The sequence below is a fragment of the Cebus imitator genome, unplaced genomic scaffold (genome assembly GCF_001604975.1).
Source record: "Cebus imitator isolate Cc_AM_T3 unplaced genomic scaffold, Cebus_imitator-1.0 Scaffold293, whole genome shotgun sequence".
NCBI classification, from domain to species: domain Eukaryota; kingdom Metazoa; phylum Chordata; class Mammalia; order Primates; family Cebidae; genus Cebus; species Cebus imitator.
Genome location: NW_016107608.1, coordinates 2,488,583 through 2,502,447, shown reverse-complemented (window position 1 = coordinate 2,502,447; position 13,865 = coordinate 2,488,583). Strand labels below are relative to the sequence as shown.

The 13,865-nt window shown below is 37.3% G+C and overlaps 1 protein-coding gene across 3 annotated transcripts in view; it reads left to right on the top strand.

Moving 5' to 3' along the window:
* VAV3 (vav guanine nucleotide exchange factor 3) overlaps positions 1 to 13,865 on the top strand; it is a 406,390-nt gene that overhangs the window by 204,644 nt on the left and 187,881 nt on the right. For all 3 annotated transcript variants that reach the window (XM_017502189.2, XM_037729108.1, XM_017502188.2), the window contains exons 5-9: positions 2,661 to 2,769; positions 4,789 to 4,881; positions 7,036 to 7,104; positions 8,966 to 9,069; positions 10,347 to 10,446. In XM_017502189.2, coding sequence (XP_017357678.1) covers positions 2,661 to 2,769; positions 4,789 to 4,881; positions 7,036 to 7,104; positions 8,966 to 9,069; positions 10,347 to 10,446 — 475 coding nt within the window. The remainder of the gene's footprint in view (positions 1 to 2,660; positions 2,770 to 4,788; positions 4,882 to 7,035; positions 7,105 to 8,965; positions 9,070 to 10,346; positions 10,447 to 13,865) is intronic.

Sequence of the window (13,865 nt, the reverse complement as noted above, 5' to 3'; positions counted from 1 at the left end):
CCTGTCTAAACCCCTCAGTATGGAAATTATGTTACTGCCAATATGACTCACCATCTCCCTAGTCTCCAAAAGTAGAAATCTCCTTCCTCTTCACTCCTTCTCTCTCTCTTATTCTCAGCGGTCACCAAGCCTGGTTGTCTCAGTTTCCTACACCAATCTGTTCCTCTCCTCATCTGTCTTTACCTTAGTTACAGCTCTGAATATTCAATCACACACAGTCTTTCCCTTCTTGGCTTACTGATCTCCTTGCCTGTCTTTCCCCCTCCAGGTTACCCCCATGTAAAACCCCTGTTGGCTCCCTGATGCCCAGGGTAAGATTGAGCTCACAGAGTGCATGGTCCTTTACAGTTTGGTTTCAACGCTTCTCTGGAGGTGAGGGCACCCTACTCACCTGGTCACACTGAGTGAGGTTCCATGGCTCCTCTCGTCCATCTGCCTTTGCACATGTTAGTATCCTTTGTCTGGACTGCCGTCTCCCTCTATTAATTCAGTGTGTGTCATTCCTGCTGCCCTCTGAAGGTCTGGGAGAGTGGAAACTGTGCCTGCCTAGTCTGCAGCCATGTCTCCTGGCACACAGTACTTTTACAGCAAATATTATACCTATTGAATAAATTGATAAATATAGTCAAGATCCAGCTTAGATGTAGTATCTTCTGGGAAACCTTCCCTAACTTCTTTAGTGAGAGTTATTCTTTCCTCTGCTCCTATATTTTACACTCATCTCTTTTGTTGCATGTACAGAATTACACATGCCCGCCTGCCTGCCTTCCTTCCCTCCTTCCTTCCTTCCTTCCTTCCTTCCTTCCTTCCTTCCTTCCTTCCTTCCTTCCTTCCTTCTTTTCTCTCTCTCTCTTTCTTTTTCTTTTTCTTTTTTTGTTGTTGAGAGGGAGTCCCACTCTGTCATCCAGGCTGGAGTGCCATGGCATGTTTCTGCTCACTGAAACCTCCGCCTCCTGGGTTCAGTTGATTCTCTTGCCTCAGCCTCCTGACTAGCTGGGATTATAGGCATGTACCACCTCATCCAGCTAATTATTGTATTTTTGGTAGAGATAGGGTTTTACCATGTTGACCAGGCTGGTCTCGAACTCTTGATCTCAAGTGATTCACCCATCTCAGCCTCCCAAAGTGCTGTCATTACATATAGGCGTGAACCACCACACCCAGCCCAGAATTACGTTTGTAGGTTATGTGCTGTTCTCCATACTAGACTGTAGGAGAATTCCTGGGCCTTTTTGATCTATACATTCTTAACATGGAAAATCCTGGAACTCAGACATTAGTAAATATCTTTGGTATGGATAGATGGCTGGCTGGCTGGATGAGTGGGTGGGTGGACAAGTAGCTCTGGAACGAATTTTTCTCAGAACAGAGTTCTCTGAAACTTGTTACCCACAGATCCCTCTCCCTTAATATACCTTCCTTTTCTCCAAGTGTTTGACAGTTCATTTCTGTCAAATACCTTCAAATAATCCTTCATGACAAACATAAACAACCGTGTGATTGTACCTGCTTTGAAAAATGTTCCATGTTGCAGAGTGACATTTACAGTTACATTGTTTTTATTTGTGGATGTATCAATTTTTAATGTTCTATCTGCACAGACCCAGGAGGGAGACAAAGGACTTATAAAGAAATTGAATCTCTTTCTCAGAGATATGAATGCTTGTCTCCAACATTTGAAATTGGTTAATCTCAGCTCTTTGAGATCATTGGTTAATAGAAAGCATTTGTAGAAGTCTTTGACTAAAAGGAAAAACTTAAGGAGTAGTAACAGAACATGCAGTGACCGAATGGGTTTACAATCTCAGCTGTTGGAAAAATGCAGTAGTAATTATGTGAGTGCTAGTGGAAACGTTAGAAACAGGGGTTATTTAGAAATACGGATAATTTTCAACTGCCGGGAGACCAGCAGGAGATTTTAAATTGTTTATTCAAAACATTTGTGGCCTTGGGAACCTTGATAAAAGATGCAAACAAATCAAAAAGTTAACGGAAGGGTCTGGTTGATGGGGAACTGGTAGGTATCCTCTGAGTAGAGCATGGTTTGAAAACCACTGGATTAGATCCTGTAATAACACAACAGTAACTGATGCTTTTCAAAGACCATTTATGACATACTAGATACAATTTAAGTCCCCTGTTTTCTCCATATTATACCCTTTAATGCAGTTGATGAAACTGAGGCCTTGAAATATGAAAAATTGGAGGCAGTATGATAGAGTGGGTAAAACACTTGCAGTTAAGGCAGACTAGGTTTTAAATATTGAATCTGCCAGTGACTGGCTGGCTTATTTATAAAGCCGAATAACATTTTGGTCTTTCAACTTCCTCACCTCTTTAATGAATTAAATAATAATTCGTACCTGATAATGTTGGATGAATTATGTGAGATAATATATGTAGAATGAGTATTTTTGTGTTTATAGATAGTAACTACCCAGTAAATGATAGCTGCCACTGCCCTCATTGTTGGATTCTGTACTTGTTTGTCATTGTATTTATTAAGAGGGCCAGAGTCATAATGTAAGCCTTTTGAACTCTTCCCACTAATTCTATTTTATTTCCTTTCTGGATATTCTACTAAAATCCAGTAGCCTATTTCTGGTGATTGCATTTACTGCGTAATAGAAAATGACCTTATGTCGTATCCTTTGTTGTAGTGAAACCCTTGTGGAAGATGAAGAAGATCTCTATGACTGTGTTTATGGAGAAGATGAAGGTGGAGAAGTCTATGAGGACTTAATGAAGGCAGAGGAAGCACATCAACCCGTAGGACTTTTACTTGTTTTTAAAGTTACTTTGAATATTTTATTAGGAAAGACTAATTAACATATTCATTTATGTAACCACTGCTGGGATTTTTTTAACCTTTGCTATCTTATAGCTATATAATTATGACTTGTTACTGCATTTGGAGACATATGCATGGCCCTTCAGACTTCAAAACAACCATAGGGAATCTTTGGTCTAATCTTTTCATTTTGCTAGTAAGGAAACAAAGTCCAAGAGAGAGAAATGAAATGCCACCCAGCTAAATAATGGCAGGGTGGTAGTAGAATAGAATTTTAGGGAATCATGAAATTATACTTTTTTTTTTATTTGAGCCAGATTTTTGTTCTTGTTGCCCAGGCTGGAGTGCAATGACGTGATCTCAGCTCAATGCAACCTCCGCCTCCCGGGTTCAGGTGATTTTCCTGCCTCAGCCTCTTGAGTAGCTGGGATTACAGGCATGCACCACCATGCCCAGCTAATTTTATATTTTAAAAGAGGTAAGGTTTCTCCATGTTGGTCAGGCTGGCCTCAAACTCCTGACCTCAGGTGATCTGCGTGCCTTGGCCTCCCAAAGTGCTGGGATTACAGGCATGAGCCACTACGCCTGGCCAAAATGATACTCTTATAAAAGTAAATTTCTTACAACATAGGTAAATTTTTCCCTTTAAATTTGATATAAGATAAAATATATATTAAAGAGTATTTCTTCACATTTGTAAAGTGTTAATATGTAGTACCATTTTTCTTTTGTTTCCTGATAAGTCTCCTGGCTTTCCTTCTATTTCGTAAATTTAGTTTCAGATATTGTTGTAGCCAATATGAGTCCTTAAAACATTATCTGCTATTAATATATCTAGAACATTCAGAAAGGATTACTTTGGATTATTTTCCCATTTACAATTTGAAACAACAAAAAAGTCAGTTGCTTAGGCTCTTAATACATTTTTTCTTGTATATTAAAGACTTTTCTTCATGAACTGCATGGTAATTTTTGTTTCTACAGTGCTTTGATGAATGTGCTCAGCTCAGCATTCTCTATGCTTCTACTTTTAATAAAAGGCTAGTGGGTTGTCCAGTAGCTTCTGTGGAGTGGAAACGCGTTACCTGCCTGTGTTTGGGAAATATAATGAAAGTGTGGTTTAACCACACTGCCTATGCTGACAGATCATCTGTGGCAGCATTTTCATAACATTTTTAGTTGACAGAGTATCATCTCTTCCTCCTGTACTTGTTAACTGCATTGGATGCCAGCACATTCTTCACTGTCTCCCCTAAGGGCAGTCCTCACTCAGCTGATGGGGTGAGCAGTGATAATAATTTAGATGGACAAGATACTTCGTGGGCACTTAGCAAAGTTCTAAATGCTTTATGCTGTTTATGCCACTTACCATTCCTTAGGGTTGGTACTGTAATTCTCTCTGTTTCACAGATAAGAAAACTGAGTCACAGAGAAGTTTAGTGATTCCTTCACAGTTAGAAAAGCTAATAACCAAACCGGTATTGAACCCAATTCCATCAGATTCCAGAATCGTTGATTTTAGTGTTGTGCTCTACCACTTCCAATCTTAAATACTTAGTTAAAAAGTCAAGCAGTAAGATGTTAATGTTGGAAAAAATATTAAAGGTTTTTACTTACTTTACTGAATACCCTTTTTATTGTTTTTGCAGTTATTTCTATAGTATTTGTAAAGCATGCTGTACATTAAGGAAATAATCACATGCCATTTATGGTGTTTCCAACTTCATTAACATTTTTAATAAAAGATGTTTTAACTTAAAGAAACTGTCTACATTCAGAAGCTTATTTTTTAATCGTCTAAATCTTTTTCATTTACATCATTCAAGATTTTGTAAAAGCAGCAAACATACCTCACAAATGCAGTTAGATGTCTTAATTGCATGTTTTATTAGAAAGGAAAGTTTAAGAAAATCAGCAATGCTTTTTATCTCTACTATCCTGATAGGTTAGTATATGAATTTTATTAAATCATTTTATTTTCATAATTCTAACTGCAGAAATGTCCAGAAAATGATATACGAACTTGTTGTCTAGCAGAAATTAAGCAGACAGAAGAAAAATACACAGAAACTTTGGAGTCAATAGAAAAAGTAAGTCATCGGGTATTATCTTTGATGTCCAAATACTGCCTAATATAGTTAATATATTCGACTCACTGTTTCTTCTGAGTGTGTGTAGGTATATTCCAATTTTTAGGAGAACTTTTTATTTAAAGATCTCAAAGCAGATTTATTCATTTTACAACTATTGATGGATGTCTTAGCACCTGAATGGCACTGTTTCAGGGACTAAGGGTAATAGTAATAAATACAACAAAACTCCGATTCTCATGACACTTTTCCCATGGGAGAGTTTAGAATGTAAGCAAATAAATATCCAGATGGCCATAAGTTTCCTGAAGAAAAATAAGGCTGGGGCATAAGATAGTGATTGGGGGAGGGCTGGTGGCGTTTTATAAAGAGTGGTAGTGGAAGGCCTCCATGACAAGGGTCAGTGGGCAGCTAAGTGAATTGAGAATATAAGCTGTGTACATATGCCAGTGACGATAATTCCTGGGAGAGAGGGAAAGTGTTCAGCACATGCTTCAGGGACAGCAGCAGTCAAGTGTGGCTGGAGCAGAACAAGGGAAGGGGACTAAGCATGAGGTGGGAGAGCTGGGGGCCTCCAGGCCGTGCAGGGATATTGGGAAGCGTCATGAGCAGAAGTGACATGATGTAATTTAAGTCTTTAAACTTTCATTTTGGCTCTTGTGAGGCAAGAGTCATAACCAGGAGAAGAATTAGAAGAAAATTGTGTTAAGATGACAAAAATGATGGTATGGGTGGTCAGATTCTGAATAAATTTTAAACATAGAGCCAGCTGGATTGGATGATGGATTAGGTAAAGGATGTGAGAAAAAGAGAGGAGTCCAGGATGACTGGTAGGTTTTGGCATGAGCAATTGCGAGAACAGTGAAGATTACAGAGATGGGGAAGGAGAGGCTTGAAAGTCAGGAATCTGTTAGAACTTGTGAAATTTGTGATACCTATTAGACTTCCAGTGGGATTCGTTGAGAAGGGTGTTAGGTATATAAATCTGAGGCATTCAGGGGAAAGATTGAATTGACATATAGATCAGGCCATTATTGTCATACAATGACATGAAGTCCCTGGGACTAAGTGAGATCACCCTAGGGAATACATGTTAGGGAAGAGGTTTGAGGCCACCTCTCACATCTAGAGGTTAGGGAAAGAAGTGACGTTATGGAAGCATTGTTTAGAAGAGTAGGAGAGTAAATTAACTAGGGAACTGTAGTAGCACTGTGTAGCATTACAGGTACAGTTGAATTTTGTAGTCATATTGAAAATTAGACTATCGGTAATGTCCATGCTTAACTTCTTAGATACAGGCACAAAATATGTGGCAAGCTAGATTTGATCAGGATATTTGTTTTTATAGAAAAGCACAACAGAAGAAGAGAGGGCAAGAGTATTTGTAGGGAAGCGATTCATGGGATATAAACTGGGTTGGGAGGGAAATGAGGACATGAGGGAGGTGGGACAGTTAGAGAATTGACTCACCCCATAGGGGCTGAATCCTTCTTTGAAGGAATAAGCTGTAAAGGTAGGAGGTTGTGGTTAGAGAGTTGATTCCTTCAAGTTAGTGCTATGGAGCATATGATGTTGATGATGATGATGAAGTCTGTTGGTATGCCGTAAGATTTAGGAGTTGAGCTAGAGTGGAGCACAAGATTATTTGTGGTCAAGGAACTGAGAGACCAGTACTGGAGGGATCCTCTGCACAGATTCTGAGAATGCCAAGAATGAAAGAGATATGGTAGGCCAGAAACTAAAATTCTCAAGGAATAATTCATAAGCTGTATATACAGATTATTGAGCTTAGGGATCTAGAATCTCCACAAAATATTTGAGACATGTTACTGTGTAAGTCTTCATATACGTCTTAAAATGTTGTCATTGTTTGCCAACTCAGACAGTAGTATTCTTCCTTCCTTTTGAAAGCATTTATTGTCTAAACCTTTTCATTTTATACTTTAAATGTATTAATATTAGCTTATATTTATGTCTTTGTATCTCTATTCACTTGTAAAATCTTTAAGTTAGAGAAAATATTTTCTACTTTTTTGGTGTTTATAATGCTGATCAACACTGACTTTCAAAAAATATTTGTTGTTTGTTGGTGAGAAACTATTATATAGATTGGGATGAATTATACTTAATTACTATTTTCTTCTTTCCTCGTAGTATTTCATGGTGCCACTAAAAAGATTTCTAACAGCAGCAGAATTTGATTCCATATTCATCAACATTCCTGTAAGTAAAAATATGCTAGATAAAATTGTGGTATGCTTTGATAAAATCCTCATTTCCTTAGGGGGTTCCGGATCCTTATTTTAACACTGTTTAAGAATTTTGGCCCTGTTATTATTATTTTCCTTTTCTAGTTTTTATATCCTATTTTCTTGAAATAACTGATGTATCATATCTTCAACCAAAAGTCAGTCAACATGTATGAAGAACACAAATGGATAAATGAGTTTTATGTATTATTCTCGACTGTTTGTTATGAAGAAGTAGTCTCAAATAATCTGGGGGTCCCCTTTCACCCCATGCTTCCCTGCGGAGCTCTGTTGCTCTTCCAGCTCCTCAGACCTTGTCTTGTAGAAGACGTCCTCACTACATCAGTTTCCCCTGCTTTCCTCCATTCGCCCACGTCTTCGGCCTCTACTGTTTGGTGCTTTCTGCTTCCAGTTGTATCAACCGTTAACTCCTACTTCTGAAATAGACTACTTCCTTATGATCTGACAGACTATTTTAATTGTAAAGTTTGAGGAGATTGTTTTTTTCATTTACATTTATGTAAACATCTCAAGTTTCAGGGCACCTTACCAGAAGTTTACAATCTTAAAAGGATATTTGCCCAGAATTCTAGAAGCAAGCTAAATGCCATGCCAAGTGAGGTAATGCTAGGCAAGATTCAAGTTCTCAGACCTCTAGGACTTGCTTTGGTTTATACACTCCTACCCCCAAACATGTGCGCACACATACATGATAAATGTATATAAGCTTTTATGCACAGGCCTGTTCGTATTACCTGAACAGTTCTTTATATTTTGATTCTGTTGTGTTCTGTGTTGCTCAGCAGCAGTTGGTAAGCAATGGCATGTCATCCTTATCCCTCATTTTGGCCAAATGAAGAAATTCTTGTTGATTTATAATATGCACGATATCAGATGAAAGCTTAGCATTAAACAAACTGCACATTTTGGGAAGATAAGGATCTTGGACCACTTAAGTATGGTCTTTATAGCTTAGAGCCCACATCTTCATGTTTACTTTCTACCCCAATAAGGAAAGAGCATGCTGTGGAGTCAACACATGCTCCAAGGTACACAGGATGAGATAATGGGAGAATTGGCACCTAGTTCAAGTTGCCTCATATCCTGGCTATGACTTGTATTTACTGCTTGACTGAAAATTAGTTGCTTACCGGGAAAAATGTGAAATTCTGACATTTTGAGTTGCTCCGGTAAACTAATACAATTTATTTGCTCCTTATTTATGCCATTAGTTGTCTGGTTTCAAGTTATTTAGTCTGATTATTGTTAGCTTAGCACCAGGACACCACTAATTGACCAAAGTACAAATCTACATTTCTGTGTCACAAGGACATGAGTCATTACTTTGTCCTGTCAATAAAACATTACGCACTTAGACAGTTTTATTTAAAAATTTACAGTGGTTATAAAACAAAAATGAGCTATACATATTTTCACACAAGGAATAAATTATTCTTTAATAACTACTGAGATAATTTCTTCTTCCACAGGACACTGACATTTCCAGTCAGATCTGAAATTGCTGTTTCCCATCTGCATGGCCTGCCTCCCTTTCTTCCCCTCCCTCTCCTCTGCCTTCCTCTTACCTTCCCTCTTTTTGCGCCCTTCTTTCCCCTGCTCTCCCTCCTCCTCTTCTACTCTGTCCTCTCCCTATGCTTCCTCCCCCTTTCTCTCCCTCCCTCTCCTTTTCCCTCTTTCATTAGTAGTGGAAGCAGTTTATGTATTGAGAGCATTCAGCATATCCTGAGTGGCAAGTCTAGCAACAAAAGGGATTCTGGGTTTCGGGTATAGTTTTTGGTTCTGATTCCTACTTTCCTTTCACATTGTTTACTTAGGAACTTGTAAAACTTCATCGGAACCTAATGCAAGAGATTCATGATTCCATTGTAAATAAAAATGACCAGAATTTGTACCAAGTTTTTATTAACTACAAGGAAAGGTAACTTTTGAAGTTTAAGTTTTGTGGGTCTTAGTTTGTAATTATAGTAAGGGTTAGTATTAACATAGCTAACAAATAGCTATGACGACTGTTTATTACACTACTACCTAGCAGTAATTAGAACATGAGACAGTTACTTTCAGAGTGGTAGTTTGAGTTCTATATGTGTACTTAAAAAAAATAATAATAATAAGAAGAAAGTGGGGGAAGGACCCAGTATAGTACTTTTTTTTTTTTTTTTTGCATTTCAAATTAAAAAACTGAGGTTCTTTTACAGGCTTTATCATTACTGAGCGACATAATCTTCAGTAAGTCATTTTTAACTCTCTGAGCCTCTGTGTCCCCATCTGTAAACACTGGAGGTAGATTGGCTGCTACCTAATGCTTTCACTTCTCGCCCAACTCTAGTATTTTATGACTCTCTGTTTTAGATTATTAGATTCACAGAGTCAGTTTCCTTTTCTAAGTTAAAAAAAAATCTCCTGACAACTTTATATGAATTGGAGTATCAGGAAATTTTGCTTAAAATATAATTATCTCTCTTTTCAAATCAAGCAACATATTTCCTAGTACTAAGAGGTGGCTAATGAATAGCTTTACATCAAGTCTTTGATAAATATTCACATCTTATTAGTAGCTTTTTTTTCTAGTGGAGAGTTAAGAGAAACAATAAACCAGCTGATCTTTTTGCAAAATATTTGAATTACTACAGAGATACCGTCCCTGAAGTGAGTCAGATTCCGTATGATATGAGGTATCTTCTGTCCAGCACAGCTCAGGCTCCTCATTTTCCTCTCTCCAGATGATTTATGTTCCTTAATTAAAAAGTAGTAAGAAGTAGGTTTATTAATGAAGGAGTTGTACATAGTGATTGCCATGAAATTGTAGTGGAAAATAAAACTTTCTGAGTGTTTAGAGATAAAAAGATTTATCTCTAATAAGAGCTTTAACAGAAATTTTTAATTTTGTTTTTGAGATGCAGTTATGTATACTCAAATATCATTAACAGTCATTAAGCCAGTTTGTAAATTCTACCTGCTATAAAAATGTACATAAAATTAATCTCATTCAAAGTTGAAACTAAAAATTAGTCATTAATATAAAAATGAGTGACCCTCATTCTATTACTGTGTATGTGATATATATTAAAAATAATTTCTACTGCTATTTTGGTTATCCCTAGCTATAGGTTTAAAGACATGAAGATTCTGCCTTTTCCCCCTCCAGTTCATTCTTGTTTTATGTCTTATAGATTTCTTCCTCTTTTTCCCTTTCAGATTGGTTATTTATGGGCAGTACTGCAGTGGAGTGGAGTCAGCCATCTCTAGTTTAGACTACATTTCTAAGACAAAAGAAGATGTCAAACTGAAGTTAGAGGTGCCTATTTACTTTTTGTTTGTGACATAAAGCAAAATAAACCTAAAGGCAATGTATTCCTCTTTATGATCAGTGCAACAGTACACTTCCCATTATTTTAAATAATTTCACATCAAATTTATAAAACATTTAAATAGCTCTATAAAATAGTAATATGGTAGTAATAGTAACAATAGTAAAATCTAACAATTATGGCCCTGTGTTTTATATGCATTATCTCATTAGGTCCTTCTGACTCTGTGAGATGGGTACAATTAATCAATAAGATGAGAAAGCTGAAGTTCAGAGAGATTATGAGTAACTTGCATAGATAGTAAGAGGTGCAGGACTAGTGAGATATGCTAGATATTGTATATGTAGATTTAAAATCTTTACTAGTTAGGTGGGCAAGGTGGTTCATGCCTGGGCAAGGTGGCTCCTCGCTACCTGGGAAGCTGAGGCAGGAGGACCACCTGAGCCCCAGAGTTTGAAGCTTCAGTGAGCTATGATGGCACCATTGCACTCCAGCATGGGTGAAAAGGCAAGAGCCTGTCTCAAAAACAACAAAATAAGAAAGATGTTTACTAAAAATAAGTCATTTAGAGGCCGATGTATTAAAAGGGCATGAATATTACCCACAAGAAGGAAGAGAAGACAAACCCAAATATGGTAGAATTAAATAGCATTTGAGAAGCCCTGTATAATAGGGCTTTGTAAGACTGTATCTACCAACTTGAGTGTGGGAAGATTGTAGAGGATCATCTGAAAAGGCAGCATTTGAGTTATGTCACCAAAGAATGGGTTGAGCTTTGACAGATCAGTTTCTATGGAGATCATTCCTGAACAATTGGTATGTCTTGACCAGAAGAGTTGGGAAAGTTTGAGAAATGGCAAGTAGGCTAGTATAAACAGAGTATATGATCACAATAGACTATATGTCTGGAAACCCATGTTATGTCTTATGTACATCATACTTTTTTCTGAAGAGGAATTCATGTTTCCCAAGAACTTTTGAAAAATGATTGTCATATGAGTTATCATCCTAAATGTAATATTCATCTATTTGAATTTTCTTACATTTCAGGTAGAGATATATAGCCAGCTCTTAAATAACAGTGTGTGGCTCATTTGCCTCTTTAAAATCTCCTTTCCTATTCTTTGTTCACTGTAGCACTGGAGTCAGAAGAAAAGGAGCGGATAATTTTCAAATCAGAAGCCCTTCATTGTTTTGCCTCTCTAGCATGATTTCAGAGCTCATAACTCCCTCAAAGGGGAACTATTGCTTAGATAGTTTGCACATTAACAGGCCACCAAGTAACTGTAATAGATACATAATCCTTTTGCTTCATGCCTTAATATTCCTTCATTATGTTAACTTTAAGATTGGAGGTAGTTTGAGTAACCACTAAATAACATCCTTGTAACATTGTTAGTGCAAAGAGTTCCTGCTCCTCTTTGGAGAATGGAGCCTCCTGAGTGTATAGCTGTGAGCCACTGTGACTCAAAATATGATGATAAAACTTTACAACTCATATACCTACTTCCTAATAGAACAACATTAAAGCAGTTTTTCTTAAAGATATAAAATTGTGCTTCCAGATAGGAGTCAACAAGTTGTCCATCACACCTCCATTATATTCTCAGTCTTGTATGAATGTTGTTCTTCCTTCTTTCAGAGTTACTGTCAAAGTTTTGCCCAATGAGTATACTCTGGGACTCTAAGTTTGCAGTTTTTGCAGTTAATGTTCGTCTTAGGGAAAGAGAAGACCTCAGGCTGAGTTTGAAAGGCACAGGGTGAGGTGCCCCTGCCTGTTCTGTCCTCAGCTTGAAAGCCCACACTTCTAACCATAGTCCTGATTTGAAAGTATTAAGTCAGATACTTAATGTAACACTTCAACAAATACTCAGTTGGAACTGCTCCCCACAAGCCAAAGCATGATAGAAGGAAAGCTGCCTTATTCTTGGTGTCTCTCTGCCTTCTTTGTGTCTTCTGTTTTGTGGTTATTTTTGTTCTTGTTGATTTTTTTTTTTTTGTCTTTTTCTTCTCTACTTTAGAACCAAGATAACATGGGGTGAAGGGTGAAGAGTGTATTTATGTTGCCCTATAAGCCTGGCTCATCCTACCCCATTTTTTTTCCCCTTTACAATTGAATTGAGGCTAAGCAAGTGACTGGATGTTTTGAAAGAATTCTTTCTACCCGTTATTTACTTTCAACACTAATAAGCATTTTACGCTTCACCCTCTGTCTCCCAGGTATAGCGAATGCCAACAATGTCGGTTTCTTTAGTTCCTGAGCCTGTAACTTAGATCGTAAAGGAACTAATTTTCTTAACATAGTAAATTTTAAATGTATAATATATCTGTTCCTAACAGCATGTTGGGATGCCATAATGTAAGAAATATAAGCTACAACCTTAATTCCAGGAGCCTTAAAATGCAGCTGAAGAGATAAGACCCACTCATTAAATTAACAATTAAACTTCCTGTTTGAGACCCATGATCCAGAGTCCTCTGCAATCTGTAGAAGTAAGAAACTGGTTGAAATAGTTGTCCTTCTAATGAACTGCAGCAATTGATGACACAGCTAACATGTCAGGATGTGTCCCTAGTTCATTTTGCCTAATATCTGTAGTCAAACATATTCATTAAATCGCTGATTGTTGGAGTTAATGGTGTTTGGAGCCCCTGATAATATATCATTCCATGTGCCAGAAAAACTAAGTGTGGGCAAAGAAGAAACAAACTTGTAAGCAAAAGTATATTTTCTTAAGCACAGCTCCACCCATGAACTGGAAAGGTCCTCGGGCTGGGACGTGCAATTGTGTGAGGATTTTGAACTTGTGAAGTTGCTCACTAATAATGTTTGTATGGCTTTTTGTATATTTTGTTTGAAGAATGCCAAAGTTACGTGAGAAACGGTAAAATCAGAAAAGTGACTCGTCCCAGGTTACGCCGCCAAGAGTTGCCCATCTTTGCCTTTATATTTATTCTTTGACACTTCAAATTCAAAGTAATTTTCTCAAAGTCATCGTTATTATCAAAAGAGCCAACTAGCCAATACTATTTTTAACTAAACTTTTAGGAAAGAAAAGGATGAAATTAAAAAACAAATACAATCTGAGGCTTCTAAAAACTTGGAGTCTAGTAGTAGGTTTATACTTCAGCAGAGTTTTAAAGTCAAATATTTCATTCTGTTCAGTACATACTTATTAAGCAACTACTACATTTTCAGGGGCATAAAGCACAAATTATGTTGGGGGAGATATATATGATAATAATTAAAAGACAGGACAGAGAGTGTACACAATTTTGATTGTAATTATTATGAAAGGCCTAGAATTACAGTTCTTAAGCAGGAAGATACCTTTTTCTGGAGGCTGAACAAAGCACATCATAGTTGAGGGAGCTGAATAAACCAAGGCATAAGGGTGGGAAGGCT